Here is a 14,252-nt window from a genome sequence, read left to right as displayed (position 1 = left end):
CAGGGAGGAGCGAGAGCTACCCTGCTGCATACAGAAGCGGTCAGTCTATGGAACTGGTGCGTTGGCAACCAGATTACTCTGCCAGTATTCTACCTCCCAAGAAACCTCCCAGAATGTGCTAGCAGACTCTTTCAGTAAACACTGTGCAGATGATCACAAGTGGGAGCCTCACAACTCTATGGTAAACAGTATTTTCCTTCCACAGGGGAACTCTCCCAGGGCCTGTTTGCCTCCCAAGCAAATAGTAAGTGCAACATTTGCTGTCCTAGGGAAGCCTTGGTCTCCACTCACAGGATGATGCTCTGCTCCTACCATGGCCAGATCTTCTGAACTGTGCCTTCCTCTACTACTAAATCCTTCTTTGAGTTTTGCTCAAGATTCGGCAGGACAGGGCATGAGTTTGTGTCATTGCCCCCCACGGGTCCAGACAGTTTTGATTCCCAAACATCCTACACATGTCATCTCAGGCACCTATCATTATTCTTACGTTTCCTGATCTCCTGACTCAGAGGAATGGCAAGATCAGGCAACCCCCAGCTGCTTCATCTCAGAGCCTAGCTTTTGAAGAGATATCATCTTTAGAGCAATCATGTTCTGAAGCTGTCTGGAATGTCCTTTTTAAAAGTAGGAAGGATTCCACTAGGAATTACTTGCCAGGTGGAAGCATTTCTCTATCTGGGCATATCAGACACATTTCTCCAGAAGCCATAGGTATACCTTTCATTCTAGACGATATTATTTCCGTTAACACAGCAGGTTTTTTCCATCAGTTCCTTGAGATGTGCAGTCCGTGCATACAGAGCTGCTTGATCTTCTCTCACCCTCTGACTCGCAGATTCTGGAGAGACCTAATCCAGACCGTTCTGCCTGTAAAAAAAAGCCTGCTTCTCAATGGAACTTGAACCTTGTGCAGGTCACATTCCTGGTAGTCATTACCTCAGCCAGAAAGGTTGGCGAGCTCGGGATGTTGATGGTGGATCCTCCTTACACTATATTCCATAAGAACAATGTTTCATTACATTTGCACCCTAAATTCACCCCCAAAGTACTCTTTCACCTGAACCAATCTGGCTACTTACCTGTGTTTTTTTCCCAAAACCGCTAACATCCTCAGAAGAAAGGGGGCTCTGTTCCTTTGACATTCAGTGAGCCCTTTACCTGCAGAGAATGAAAACAATCTGCAAATCCCCTAGGCTATTCATTGCCATTGTGGAAAGGGTCAGGGTTCAGACTATATTCTCTCAAAGAATCTCAAAATGGATTTTGGGCTGTAAATTTGCTTTGCTGTCATCTGTCTAATCTTTCCCCTCATGGGGTAAGAGCTCCACAAGAGTGCAAGCAACATCTATGGCGTTGCTTCAAGGGGTGCCTCTACTTGATATATATCGATATAGATACACATACACGTGGAGCTCAGTCTTCATGTTCATTGTACTAAGGCAAAGTCTAAGATTCCTCTGCTGTTGCATCTATTGGGCCAGCAGTCCTTCATTTGGCTGTGCCATCTATGACCTCACGTCTTTTGAGCACTGCTGTCATACAGGAGTAATTCATAAAGTCAAAATGGCTGAGAATTTAAAAATTAGACAGTACAGATCCCAGATCCCAGGGATGACTGAACCAGATGATATTCTACAGAAAAAGAGCACTCAACCATACTTACAACTGTTTCCTTGATTCACACTGACTAAACATACATGCTAGGGGCTGCTCTACGCTAGGGGGGGTATTGATCTAAGATACGCAACTTCAGCTACGTGAATAGCGTAGCTGAATTCGAAGTATCTTAGATAGATTTACCTCAAGTCCTCACGGCACGAGATCGACGTCCGCGGCTCCCCATGTTGACTCTGCTAGGGTCGCTCGCTCTGGTGGAGTTCCGGAGTCGACAGGAGTGCATTCGGGAATCGACGCGATATATCGATCCCCGAAAAATCGATCGCTACCCACCGATACGGCGAGTAGTCTGGACATACCCTAGGCTTCAGAATGAGACACAGGCAGAGTGACAGTCTTGGAATCTTCTTATATAGATAATAGGTATATTGTGAGAACCATCGTTTTGGTATAGGAATAGCATTCTATTTCTAGTTAAATTTAGTAGGCCAGATTCTTCTTCAACTTATGTTGGTGTAAAGTCAAAGTAGCTCAGTTGTTACTCCAGATTTACAGAGATGTACAACTTGATTCAAAATCTGCCCCATTGTTTCCAAGCCAATTTTAGTTGCCAGTATGCTAGGTATAGTTTCCTGTAGAAAGTGTTCCGTTATTTTAGCCAATAAGAGTTTTGTTCTAAGTATTTAATAGCAATTTCTAAGTATGGCAAAGCATCAAGAAGGCAGAAAACTGCCTGTCCTATCCAATCGTCAATCTTTTGGCTCCAACTTTATTAGAATCGTTGGGCATGAAGCAGTTATTCCTTTTGGTCAGTTTGAAAATGAAAACATTTAACTATGATTTATTTTTCCAAAATAGGATGATTGTATATACTTGTATTTTACAGTTTGTAGTCTTAAATTGAGTGCAGTTGAAGGAATATTGAGTACACTAAAGAACCATAGTAACCCTGAGATTTAAAAAGGAAGTGGTGGTATGTTTTTGCTATTATTAAAGTAAAAGGTCTCCAGAGACCACCTTTATACCCTGATAGTGCACGTCTAAAACTAAGCAGAGCTGTGTGACCAGTGTTGTCTCAGGGGGATGCTGAGTCATTAACTCCTATTTATTACATCTCGGCTGGATTATTGCAATTTACTGTTCACAGGCCTTTCAGGCTGTGTTTATTTTAAATTAAAATTAGCTGCAACATTCTGGATGCAAGCAGTAAGTCACTCAAGATTTTGTCCATCATGTTACAGTAATTTATAGCAATAGTTCCAGACCGATTCTAAGATTTTTCTTTCTGTGAAAGTATGATTATTCATGGCCTTGTCCATTGCTGTAATAGACTACTACAACCTCTTTATTTCACTAAATACTCATTTTATGATCTCTAAGGACTCTCTTGAGGTTTGGAGGTGGCCATTATTTATTGGTTGCAGACAATCCACTTGATGCTGGGATGAATGCAGCATGGAGTAAATGGAGCTAAATCTTACTGAAGTGTTTGTGTCAAATTAATTGGTGATTTAAACACTAATTTAAGTTACATGTTGTAAATGATTGACAGCAGTAAGTGTAACTGGCACCAATGTGATGTTCAATGCATGAAACAGAAGAGGAGCAAGAAAATCAATGTGGCCAGAATGGGTGAGATAAAGCATATTCACTATAATCTAATTTCATCTTCTGCTAACAGCAATCCCAGGACTCCTGGTACTAAACTATCAGACTATAACCAGATATATGTTGGGAAAATAACACCGCGGGGCACAGACTATCCAATAAGTTCCTGGACTGCATTGCAGACAACTTTTTATTTCAGAAGGTTGAAAAAGCTACTAGGGGGAAAGCTGTTCTAGACTTGATTTTAACAAATAGGGAGGAACTCGTTGAGAATTTGAAAGTAGAAGGAAGCTTGGGTGAAAGTGATCATGAAATCATAGAGTTTGCAATTCTAAGGAAGGGTAGAAGGGAGTACAGCAAAATAGAGACCATGGATTTCAGGAAGGCGGATTTTGGTAAGCTCAGAGAGCTGATAGGTAAGGTCCCATGGGAATCAAGACTGAGGGGAAAAACAACTGAGGAGAGTTGGCAGTTTTTCAAAGGGACACTATTAAGGGCCCAAAAGCAAGCTATTCCGATGGGTAGGAAAGATAGAAAATGTGGCAAAAGACCACCTTGGCTTAACCACGAGATCTTGCATGACCTACAAAATAAAAAGGAGTCATATAAAAAATGGAAACTAGGTCAGATTACAAAGGATGAATATAGGCAAATAACACAGGAATGCAGGGGCAAGATTAGAAAGGCAAAGGCACAAAATCAGCTCAAACTAGCTATGGGAATAAAGGGAAACAAGAAGACTTTTTATCAATACATTAGAAGCAAGAGGAAGACCAAGGACAGGGTAGGCCCACTGCTCAGTGAGGAGGGAGAAACAGTAACAGGAAACTTGGAAATGGCAGAGATGCTTAATGACTTCTTTGTTTCGGTCTTCACTGAGAAGTCTGAAGGAATGTCTAACATACTGAATGCTTATGGGAAGGGGGTAGGTTTAGAAGATAAAATAAAAAAAGAGCAAGTTAAAAATCACTTAGAAAAGTTAGATGCCTGCAAGTCACCAGGGCCTGATGAAATGCATCCTAGAATACTCAAGGAGTTAATAGAGGAGGTATCTGAGCCTCTAGCTATTATCTTTGGAAAGTCATGGGAGACGGGAGAGATTCCAGAAGACTGGAAAAGGGCAAATATAGTGCCCATCTATAAAAAGGGAAATAAAAACAACCCAGGAAACTACAGACCAGTTAGTTTAACTTCTGTGCCAGGGAAGATAATGGAGCAAGTAATTAAAGAAATCATCTGCAAACACTTGGAAGGTGGTAAGGTGATAGGGAATAGCCAGCATGGATTTGTAAAGAACAAATCGTGTCAGACCAATCTGATAGCTTTCTTTGATAGGATAACGAGTCTTGTGGATAAGGGAGAAGCGGTGGATGTGGTATACCTAGACTTTAGTAAGGCATTTGATACGGTCTCGCATGATATCCTTATCGATAAACTAGGCAAATACAATTTAGATGGGGCTACTATCAGGTGGGTGCATAACTGGCTGGATAACCGTACTCAGAGAGTAGTTATTAATGGCTCCCAATCCTGCTGGAAAGGTATAACAAGTGGGGTTCCGCAGGGGTCTGTTTTGGGACCGGCTCTGTTCAATATCTTCATCAACGACTTAGATGTTGGCATAGAAAGTACGCTTATTAAGTTTGCGGACGATACCAAACTGGGAGGGATTGCAACTGCTTTGGAGGACAGGGTCAAAATTCAAAATGATCTGGACAAATTGGAGAAATGGTCTGAGGTAAACCGGATGAAGTTCAATAAAGACAAATGCAAAGTGCTCCACTTAGGAAGGAACAATCAGTTTCACACATACAGAATGGGAAGAGACTGTCTAGGAAGGAGTATGGCAGAAAGAGATCTAGGGGTCATAGTGGACCACAAGCTAAATATGAGTCAACAGTGTGATACTGTTGCAAAAAAAGCAAACGTGATTCTGGGATGCATTAACAGGTGTGTTGTAAACAAGACACGAGAAGTCATTCTTCCGCTCTACTCTGCGCTGGTTAGGCCTCAACTGGAGTATTGTGTCCAGTTCTGGGCACCGCATTTCAAGAAAGATGTGGAGAAATTGGAGAGGGTCCAGAGAAGAGCAACAAGAATGATTAAAGGTCTTGAGAACATGACCTATGAAGGAAGGCTGAAAGAATTGGGTTTATTTAGTTTGGAAAAGAGAAGACTGAGAGGGGACATGATAGCAGTTTTCAGGTATCTAAAAGGGTGTCATCAGGAGGAGGGAGAAAACTTGTTCACCTTAGCCTCTAATGATAGAACAAGAAGCAATGGGCTTAAACTGCAGCAAGGGAGATTTAGGTTGGACATTAGGAAAAAGTTCCTAACTGTCAGGGTAGTTAAACACTGGAATAAATTGCCTAGGGAGGTTGTGGAATCTCCATCTCTGGAGATATTTAAGAGTAGGTTAGATAAATGTCTATCAGGGATGGTCTAGACAGTATTTGGTCCTGCCATGAGGGCAGGGGACTGGACTCGATGACCTCTTGAGGTCCCTTCCAGTCCTAGAGTCATGAATCTATAAATCTGTGAATCTATAAATTGAACCCTGGTATACCCAGACTAAACTTTTACTGACTTCACTGGAAGAGGTATGCATGTCTGCTGGCCAGTGCTGTGCGGCTCCCACAAAATGCTGAATCGGTGCACATTACTTTCTGTTTACAGCCATACATTGACCAGTTACACCACTGTTAACATCATCATTGAATTTGGCCTATTCTTCCTGTAAAGGGCTTACATGCAGTTGTGACTTAGTGTGTATTAATATAGTATTGGTGCACACCTACCACCTGAGAATCCTTCCTAGGCACATCATGGAGGGCTTATTTTCTATTAGAATATGGTTCATGATTTTACATATTTTTTAAAAACAACTTAAAATTCAGTTTTGGGAGCGGAGGGTTCTCTTAGTAGATAAGTAAAAGACAAGAATAGCTAAAAGATGATAAATCTCACTCTCTTCTCTTGAAGGTATTTTTTGTTGAATTTAATTTAAATTTTAAACTTTTAAGTGGTATATTTGAACACCATCTCCGTCCCACATAACTCTGGTCATGGTTGCCCCCTGGAGTTTGTGGATCTGTAGTTGTTACTTTAAATCCTTTTTCTATTTACAAAAATAAAAGTCCAAACTTTTCTAAAATCGAAAGTGAGTTTAAAGAGGTCAAAGAGCCACAAAGTGTTGTGGAAACTACAAGAGAGGGGCTAATTGAAAACTGCTTCTTCTCCCGTACCCTGGTTGGTTGATCTGTTTTTATCTGCTACTCCTTCCTTCTGGCTGTTTCTCCTTTCCTTGCCCTCTTGGCCTCCTACCAGAGCAAAGTTTGATTGCAAAGCACCCTGAAAGTGGGGGCTGTTTCAGACAGAAGAAGAGGTAGCGTGGAAGATGTTACAAAGTAAAAAATAGGATAAAACTTTTTTATAATGTGGTGCTATTGAAATTATTCCAGTAGAGTAATTATGAACTTGAAGACACAAAGGGTCAAATTTTCAAATGGCCCCACTTAAATTTTATCCCAATTTCATGCACTCCTTTTTTATTTTGTGTACATTTCCTAGCCATGTTTTTGCCCTCACAAATTCACTATGGGCATACAAATCTTTGTATTTTGCATATGAAAAGTTGTGCATGTAATTCTTGGTTAAACTATTAAAAACAGATTTGTTTTTGCTTAAAGAAAACATAATAATCTATTATGCACCTACATTTTGCCATGCTTTTCTATGTATACATCATTGCAAAATGCCAGTTTAGTCTAGCAAAGTAGAAATCCAAAAGACAGATCAAGATTATATTTACTTGATTTTTTTGCAATCCTGGTTATTCTTGCCCGTACAAAATGTTTTCTTTTATAAGTAACTGCAAAACAGTGGAAGCTTCTTAGGATAGATTTTCCTACCATATTGTTCACCAGATATGCTATCTTTCCCTACTGCTATAAACGGCTCTCATTCTGCTCCTTTATGTGTCAGTTTTGCCTACCCACTTTCAGATGTCACCATCCTCCACTGTTGCAAAACTAGTCTATGCGTGAGTACTGTAGAATATCTTGCTCCAGTGTCCGCTTTGCTGAAAACTCAAATATATATAAGGAAAATATATCTCTCTAGAAATGTTCAAAAGCTAATCAATTTTCAGGGTAATTTCTCTCATCTTGGTTAATTTGCAAGATGAACAAATTACACACTTCATCTAGTGCAAGAGTTCTTGACCATTGGTGAGCATGGTGCACAATTTTTAACTGTTCACATGCATCTCATTACCAGAATATTCTTTTTCATTTATGGCAAAGATTGTTTTGACACAGTATTAATATTTAAAATGCTACCAAAAGATCTTTACAAAGCAATGCATGCATGCCAAGAATGCATCTGTCAGTGCCTAAATTACTTCAGAAGCAAGGAGGGGAAAGGTTTGAATTTAAAAGATTGCTGTAATGTGCTCACCAAAAAGTTGCATCATTTTTATTTCAGACAACTTCAACAACTTTCTCAGAACGAAATGTTCTTCTCAACTTTCTAGCCTAATAATTATTTTATAAATATCAGAAGTGCAGTGCACTTAATTCTTTAGCTGAAGGCATTATTTTCAGTTTCTGTACACTGCTTCAAGCTTGCTCCATTCAATCATTTTAAAAGCTTATGTGGTGTAAATTGAATTTAACACTGTAGCTGCAAGGGTGTTTTATGTAAAAAAGTCCAAGAGAGTGTCGGAGCCTAGGATCTTATACAAACGATTGAACTTCAGAAGTGGAGCAGCTACTGAATCATCTTAAACTCTCTAGTACCCTCTGTTGACATGAATAGGTAATGTCAAGCGTGCTCTGTTCTTACTCCTTTATTAAATGCATAAAATAGAAATCAATATATCCATTACATTTTATTTTGTATAGACTAAAGTTATGTAGTGCAGGCTTAATTTGTGTTGTTCATAGATCCTGGTTTTACTTTTATTTTTTCACTTTCAGTCAAGTTAGACCAGTTGAAGATTTTACTGATTTGTCTGTCTGTTTCAGCTAGTCTTTTTGTATTTTGTGTTATTTTTCTTTGCCGCAGAGATCCTCAGGACATTGCAAACTACATATATCGTGCTGTAGAAAATCAAATCGCCTGTTCTTTTGTAAACCTTTCAATTTTCAGACTTTTTTTTCAAAATAATAGGAAGCCTAGAATCGCCCATGCTAAAATTAAGAATTTATAACTGCATGGAACAGATGTTTTCATAAACATTTGCTATAATTAATTTCAACTAGGGGATTGAAGGAACAAAGCAGTTTTTCCCTCTTCAAAACTTTATTGCTTTTTCCTTATGCAGCGAACTCAGAAATCTTAGCTTTAATATTGTTAATGAAACAAATTTACTCTTCTGTTTAGTTTTCACTGTGAGAAAGAAAAGATTAATTTGTACAGGATAATGGCCTTTGAAAAAATGGAGGAATAAGTAGAATTAGAAGCATCATGTGGAAGGGATAAAAATACTGAGGATGAGTCAATGAGTTAATATTTTATGAGGCCAAAACTCTATGCTGTCAAGTGTCAGCATCCCTTAATTATTAGAATAATTTTATGTGAATCAGTTTGAATATATACCTATGGAGTAAAATCTGATGGGGTTTGATGTTTGAAGAGTTGTGAACCTTAGTGTTACAAAGAAGCAAAGGAGTCTTTTGTGACATTATATATAGTTTTAATGCATAGTATAATGCTTATTGTATATTGATTACCGCTTTATACTCAAGATCTGCAATCTGTTAAGTAATTTTTTTGTTTGCATTACACAGCAAACACATTTTGACTAAAATCAGTCTTCCATATTTGTGTTGTCGCTGGGTATTCATTTTGTTAAACAAAACGGTCTTCTAATAAAATAGCTGATACTGCCTTGCAGATGTGTTCTGTTTTTTCAGGGATAGGGCTTGAAAAGAAAGTACATTGTAGAACCAGAATTTGCTGACATTAAACAGAAGAAAAATGTTTTATCACTATTTTCTTCTTCTCATCTCTGTGAACAGAATTTTTTTTCTCTATATAGCAAAATAATCTTTAAAATAAGATATTTTTTTAACGTTTCAAAATAAGCACAGCTTAAATTTTCTATACCTGAAAGCTCAGTACAGAGTACAAGGTAAAGCTGCAAGGAATTTTGAATAAACTAGTATTCTTGACTTATCTGTCATCTATAAAATGTACAAAGAAAAATAGGTAGCTGTCACTAAAATTACATTTCAGCTTTCAATAACCATTTAATGAGTAGCATAATTATATAAGTGTGGTACCTCAAGTACTTCACTCAATAATTAAAAATAATCTCATCTTTAAAGTGAAAGCTCTATAATTATTATTTGACTTAACCAGGACCACTGTTATGATCTCCAGTGGCACCTCAAATTGTTCAGAGTGGTTTGAAAGTGCAAATTAAAATTGTAAAAATCATTAAATTATTAAGCTTTAAATATGCTAAAACCAAATGTAACGTGGTATTTGAAAGTCATGTTATAGGAATTTACAGGCTTATAAAGTAAGCAAATACTTGTCTGTTACGTTCTCCTTGTCTCTAAGCATAAAACACTGCATTGTTAATAATAATAAACAAGTGTTTTATATAAACTAAACTTAGAATTGTTTTACAGCTGAAAATAAAGATGTTTATTAACAAAAATTCATCTTCAATTAAAAATAAAATTTTAAGAAGAGTGCAGACTTGTCAGCAGGAAGATGTCTCTTCATTCTGGCAAGGGTAAGCAGCTATTGCACCTGGGGAATGCACTATGTGATTTCCTAAGTGAAATCACTTTTATCTCTGATTCTGAAACTGACAGCCTCAAAGCCCTTCCCTACTTAGTGCAAAGTTTAAGAAAATAGTTGATTTTATAATATATATGTAGAGCAGTTTCTTTTGTGTTAAATATACTTTCCAAAGATGTGAGAACTAAAGAGTTCACAGGTATTTCTTCAATAGGTATGAAAGTAGCAAAGGGCAGCAACTCTTTATTTCAGAATTCTGAACTGGTAGTAGAAGCTGTTTAGGATCAGATCCCATTCCTTTTCAACAACTAGCCTTGTACAGTATCACATTTTGACTCTTAAAATGCCAGCATGTCGAGGGATGAGGGACTGGTTTGCTCAGAAAGACAATCTTTGATGCCTTGGTTATGAGTTTTTATTTTATCCTAGGGCGGGAGTTACTGAAAAATAGTTTTCATTTGAGTTGCCATTGGCTTATATGAAATGAGTTAGTAATAGTAGTGTCTAGTTCTTGGATAGTGCTTTTCTTTCCGAGATCTCAGAGTGCTTTACAAAGCCAGTTGATATCATTATGCCTCCGTTACAGATGAAAAAATGGAGGCAGAAGGAAGTGAAGTAACTTACCCAAGGTCACACAGCAGCAAGGTGGCAGAGCCAGGAGTAGACTCGAAGCCTCTTGAGTCCCAGTGTGGAATTCTATTCACTGGGCCATATGGCCATACCTCTTGGACAAGTGTTTTATCTGAATAAGTATCATAACTCAGTCTTGATGGGAAAAGACCAAGGATTCAGGGGTATTGATGGTGGACCACCCTCTCTCTTTTGTAAGTAGTCTGTCTTGCTTGGAGGCATGTTACTGAGGCAGTGTGTGGGAAACTTGAACTGCTCTGGCCGCCTTCTGTGGAAAGAAGACTTCATTTTACTATTCACTTAGTTACAAATGTTTCACAATATATAAACTGACTTCAGATAGGGAAAACATATTTCTTTTTCATCCATTTTTATTAGGCATTATCTTTTAAAAACATCTTATTCACTTAGGCTTGTCTCTACTTGTTAAACTCAAAACTCCAGATACAAACACCTTTGAGGTCTGGGAAAATTTATATCCAGAACTGAAGTTTGAGACTTGAGGTCCTCTCTAGTTACAATTAATAATATTATTTAAGGTGGAAGGAAGAGACCTATCCAGGTAAGGTTGTCTGTTTCTTAGCCATGAAACACATTTGCCAAATAGATTAAGATCACTTACATATGCACTTATACATTGCTGCGTTCAGTATCAGAGTATCCTTGTCTTATGACTAAGGTCACTTCTTTCATTTTTGTTTGTTAGGAGGATCCCATGAGAATGGAAGAACACATCATGCCTTAGACTCTGATGGAACATTTATTTCTTACAGGTAGGTACTTGTTTGCTATTTTTAAAAATATTTTTGTTTGACTAGAGTGGGAATCATCACCTATTTAAAGCCAAAGAGCAGTCTGAGATTATTTGAGAATATTATACAATTTAAACTGAAGCATGCTTTGTCAATAGATTGATTTGATATCTTGTTTCTGATGAATTAGTGAATGCTGTGAAAAAACAGATTGATTTGTGGAACATATTTTGTTAGAGGGAGCAAGCTAGTTAAACATTTCAACAACAAAAGGCTCAAATGTCCATGAAGTGTGTTTTTCAAGTGATGGTGCCAAAGTCTTTCACCTGTAAGTGTGTCACTTAAGCTCAATCATGTGCTAATACAGTATTTAATTCACCAAGATCATCTTTGTGATCTTCTGCAAAGTCACTGAATCTACTGATCACATGGGAGCCTAATAGCACTTAAATTGTAATTCACAAGAGAATTAAATGTTGTTTGGTAATATGTAATTTTGATTTATCATCTGCAATCATGACACTATTACATCTCATTTAGTAATAAATACTAGAAATACCATTTAAGGAAAATAGAATACTAAGTTAACTTTTTTGTTAGCATTGTCATCAGAACTTTAAATCTTGCTTGAATAAATGTTTGAGGATGTTTGTACTTGAAAGCAGAGAAAGCTAATAGGAAGAAAAATTCAAGTGCTGCTTCCTATGTTAGTTGATAACTTAGATAATGGATAAAAGTGGTAGAAGTGTCATTTCAGACTTTATATAAACAGAGAGCCAGTTCCATTATTAAATTAACATTTGAGAACCATCCGTGATTGGGAAAATCCATAGTTTTGGTACAAGTACAGTGTAAATTATGTCTGCATAACGAAATCTGATTCTTAAATGTGCAGTAAGTAAAACCATGCTAATCATCAGAGTCTTTCAGATTTATTTATACAATGTGCTAATGAGAGTCTCTGAACAAATACAAAATAGCAAAATGAATAACAGAAATAATTAACAAATTTAGCCAATGTTAACTAAAGAGTTGAAAATCTCCACCCAAAAAAGATCTTTAAACCTCTCAGGCAAAACCAAAACCTGTGTAAATGGATAAACCTTGCAGCAATCCCTGAAGGTCATCCTGAAGGATCAGCAAGGAGAGTGAACTCAGAAATTGAGGGCTCTTGACTGAGAACATGCTGCCATTATCTTCAGGACATTTAAGTCTGGAAGCTGTTATCTCAAGCACCTCATCTGATCTCAACTTCCAGATTATAACATGAAAGGAGAGTCTGTTTCATTTGGGAGTTGAGAGTACCTTGCACTTTGCAGGATGGGGCCCATAAAGTAAAGCTTTCTGCACAAAGGAACTGCAATCTGAGTCAAGTCCTACAGGCAAGATTCTAGCCCACACTAAAGCCCCTTTGCTCTGCTTGAGCCAGGAGGATGCCATAAAGCTGCGCTAAAGGGACAGTAAGGGATTCCTCCTGTGTTAAGAATTCTTTGCTTGGGTAAAGGCTTCTTTGTGTTACTGTCTTCGAGCTTAGGGGTGTAGAGGGTGAACCAAGGGAGGGAGGAGCATACCTATAACACGCACTGCATCTTGTCAGTACCTGGCTGTGCTGTCAAGTCCTTGTGTTACAAGCCAGTGTAACAGAGCAGCCCTGGCATTGCTCTAAGTTATGCTGGGGAATCGGGGAGCACAATGTTGTCTTTTGTTCTCCCTCAGCCCTAGGAGTAAATATAATAGTATCTTGGTCACACCACTACTGAATGGTAAGTGCATTCTGAAAGAGATGTTTCCAACACAACTTTATAAAACTATCATTGAAGTTAATAAATATTTATTGCAGTGCCAGAGTATTAATTTATTATTATAATTAGAGGCAAGATGATAAAGCAAGGTAATACAGTATATTAAAAAAAACTTTGGCTTTGAATAGTTGGCAAATCAGCATTGTTATTAAGTAGCATTACAGTACTTAAGTTGTGAAATGAAAGTTTTCTGCTCAGCGGCCAGTGGCTCCTACCATATAACAAGACTGACTCTAAATTTGCTGATAGGTTTGAATGTAGCATTGATAACATGCAACACAGAGCTGTGACTATGTTAAGGTGAACAGGCAAAAACTTGATGAGCAAGAAAACATGAATGTTAAACTACATTGATTTTGTGCAGTGTTGTAGCGGTGTTGGATATTAGAGAGACAAGATGGGTGAAGTAATACCTTTAATTGTACCAACTTCTGTTGGTGATAGAGAAAAGCTCTTGAGCTTGTACAGAGCTTGAAAGCTTCTGTCTCACCAACAGAATTTGGTCTAATAAAATATATTACTTCACCCATGTCTCTTTAAACTACTTTGAAGCATAATGATGGAAAAGATTTTACCTGTACATACATGTTATTTGTTTGCTAGTCTGTTTCTGTGCTGTCTAAGTATTCTTCAAGGATATAATTCCATCAGAGAACATTTTTAAATGAATATTATTTTGAGTAAAATTATTTTCGTGAGTAAATTACTAATTTGATAGACTATAGCAGCTCCTGACCGTTCTATTGCAGTGCACCATAGGTCAGTAACCCATTAACAAAGTCTCTAACAGACAGTAGTCTTTTGTGTCAATGCAAGTGTAATATGTGCCATTAGCTGATGTGCACTAAGAGCAACTGAAAGTTTTCATTGGAAGAAACAAACTTTCTTGTATGTTTAAAAATAATATGTTTCTTTTAAGTATCAACAGCAGTTGCATTCGAGTTTGATTTAGGAAAAACAGATAGGTAGTTACAGGTGCTTTAGAACGTTTGAAAGTGCAGTACTAACATTTTTCCCGGTTGTATAATTAATCCCAAGAGCTTGTTTTTTTAAACAAAATTTGAAAATAAAAGGTTTAAAAGTTTTA

General features: G+C 37.6%; 1 protein-coding gene across 7 annotated transcripts in view; it reads left to right on the top strand.

Annotated features, from left to right (window-relative positions):
• TBC1D5 (TBC1 domain family member 5) overlaps positions 1-14,252 on the top strand; it is a 534,167-nt gene that overhangs the window by 273,563 nt on the left and 246,352 nt on the right. For all 7 annotated transcript variants that reach the window (XM_075062444.1, XM_075062442.1, XM_075062441.1 and 4 more), the window contains one exon: positions 11,318-11,384. In XM_075062444.1, coding sequence (XP_074918545.1) covers positions 11,318-11,384 — 67 coding nt within the window. The remainder of the gene's footprint in view (positions 1-11,317; positions 11,385-14,252) is intronic.

The sequence above is a fragment of the Chelonoidis abingdonii genome, chromosome 2, assembly GCF_003597395.2.
Source record: "Chelonoidis abingdonii isolate Lonesome George chromosome 2, CheloAbing_2.0, whole genome shotgun sequence".
Taxonomy (NCBI): domain Eukaryota; kingdom Metazoa; phylum Chordata; order Testudines; family Testudinidae; genus Chelonoidis; species Chelonoidis abingdonii.
The sequence above is the reverse complement of the archived record's forward strand: the minus strand, read 5'-3'. Positions and strand labels throughout refer to the sequence as shown.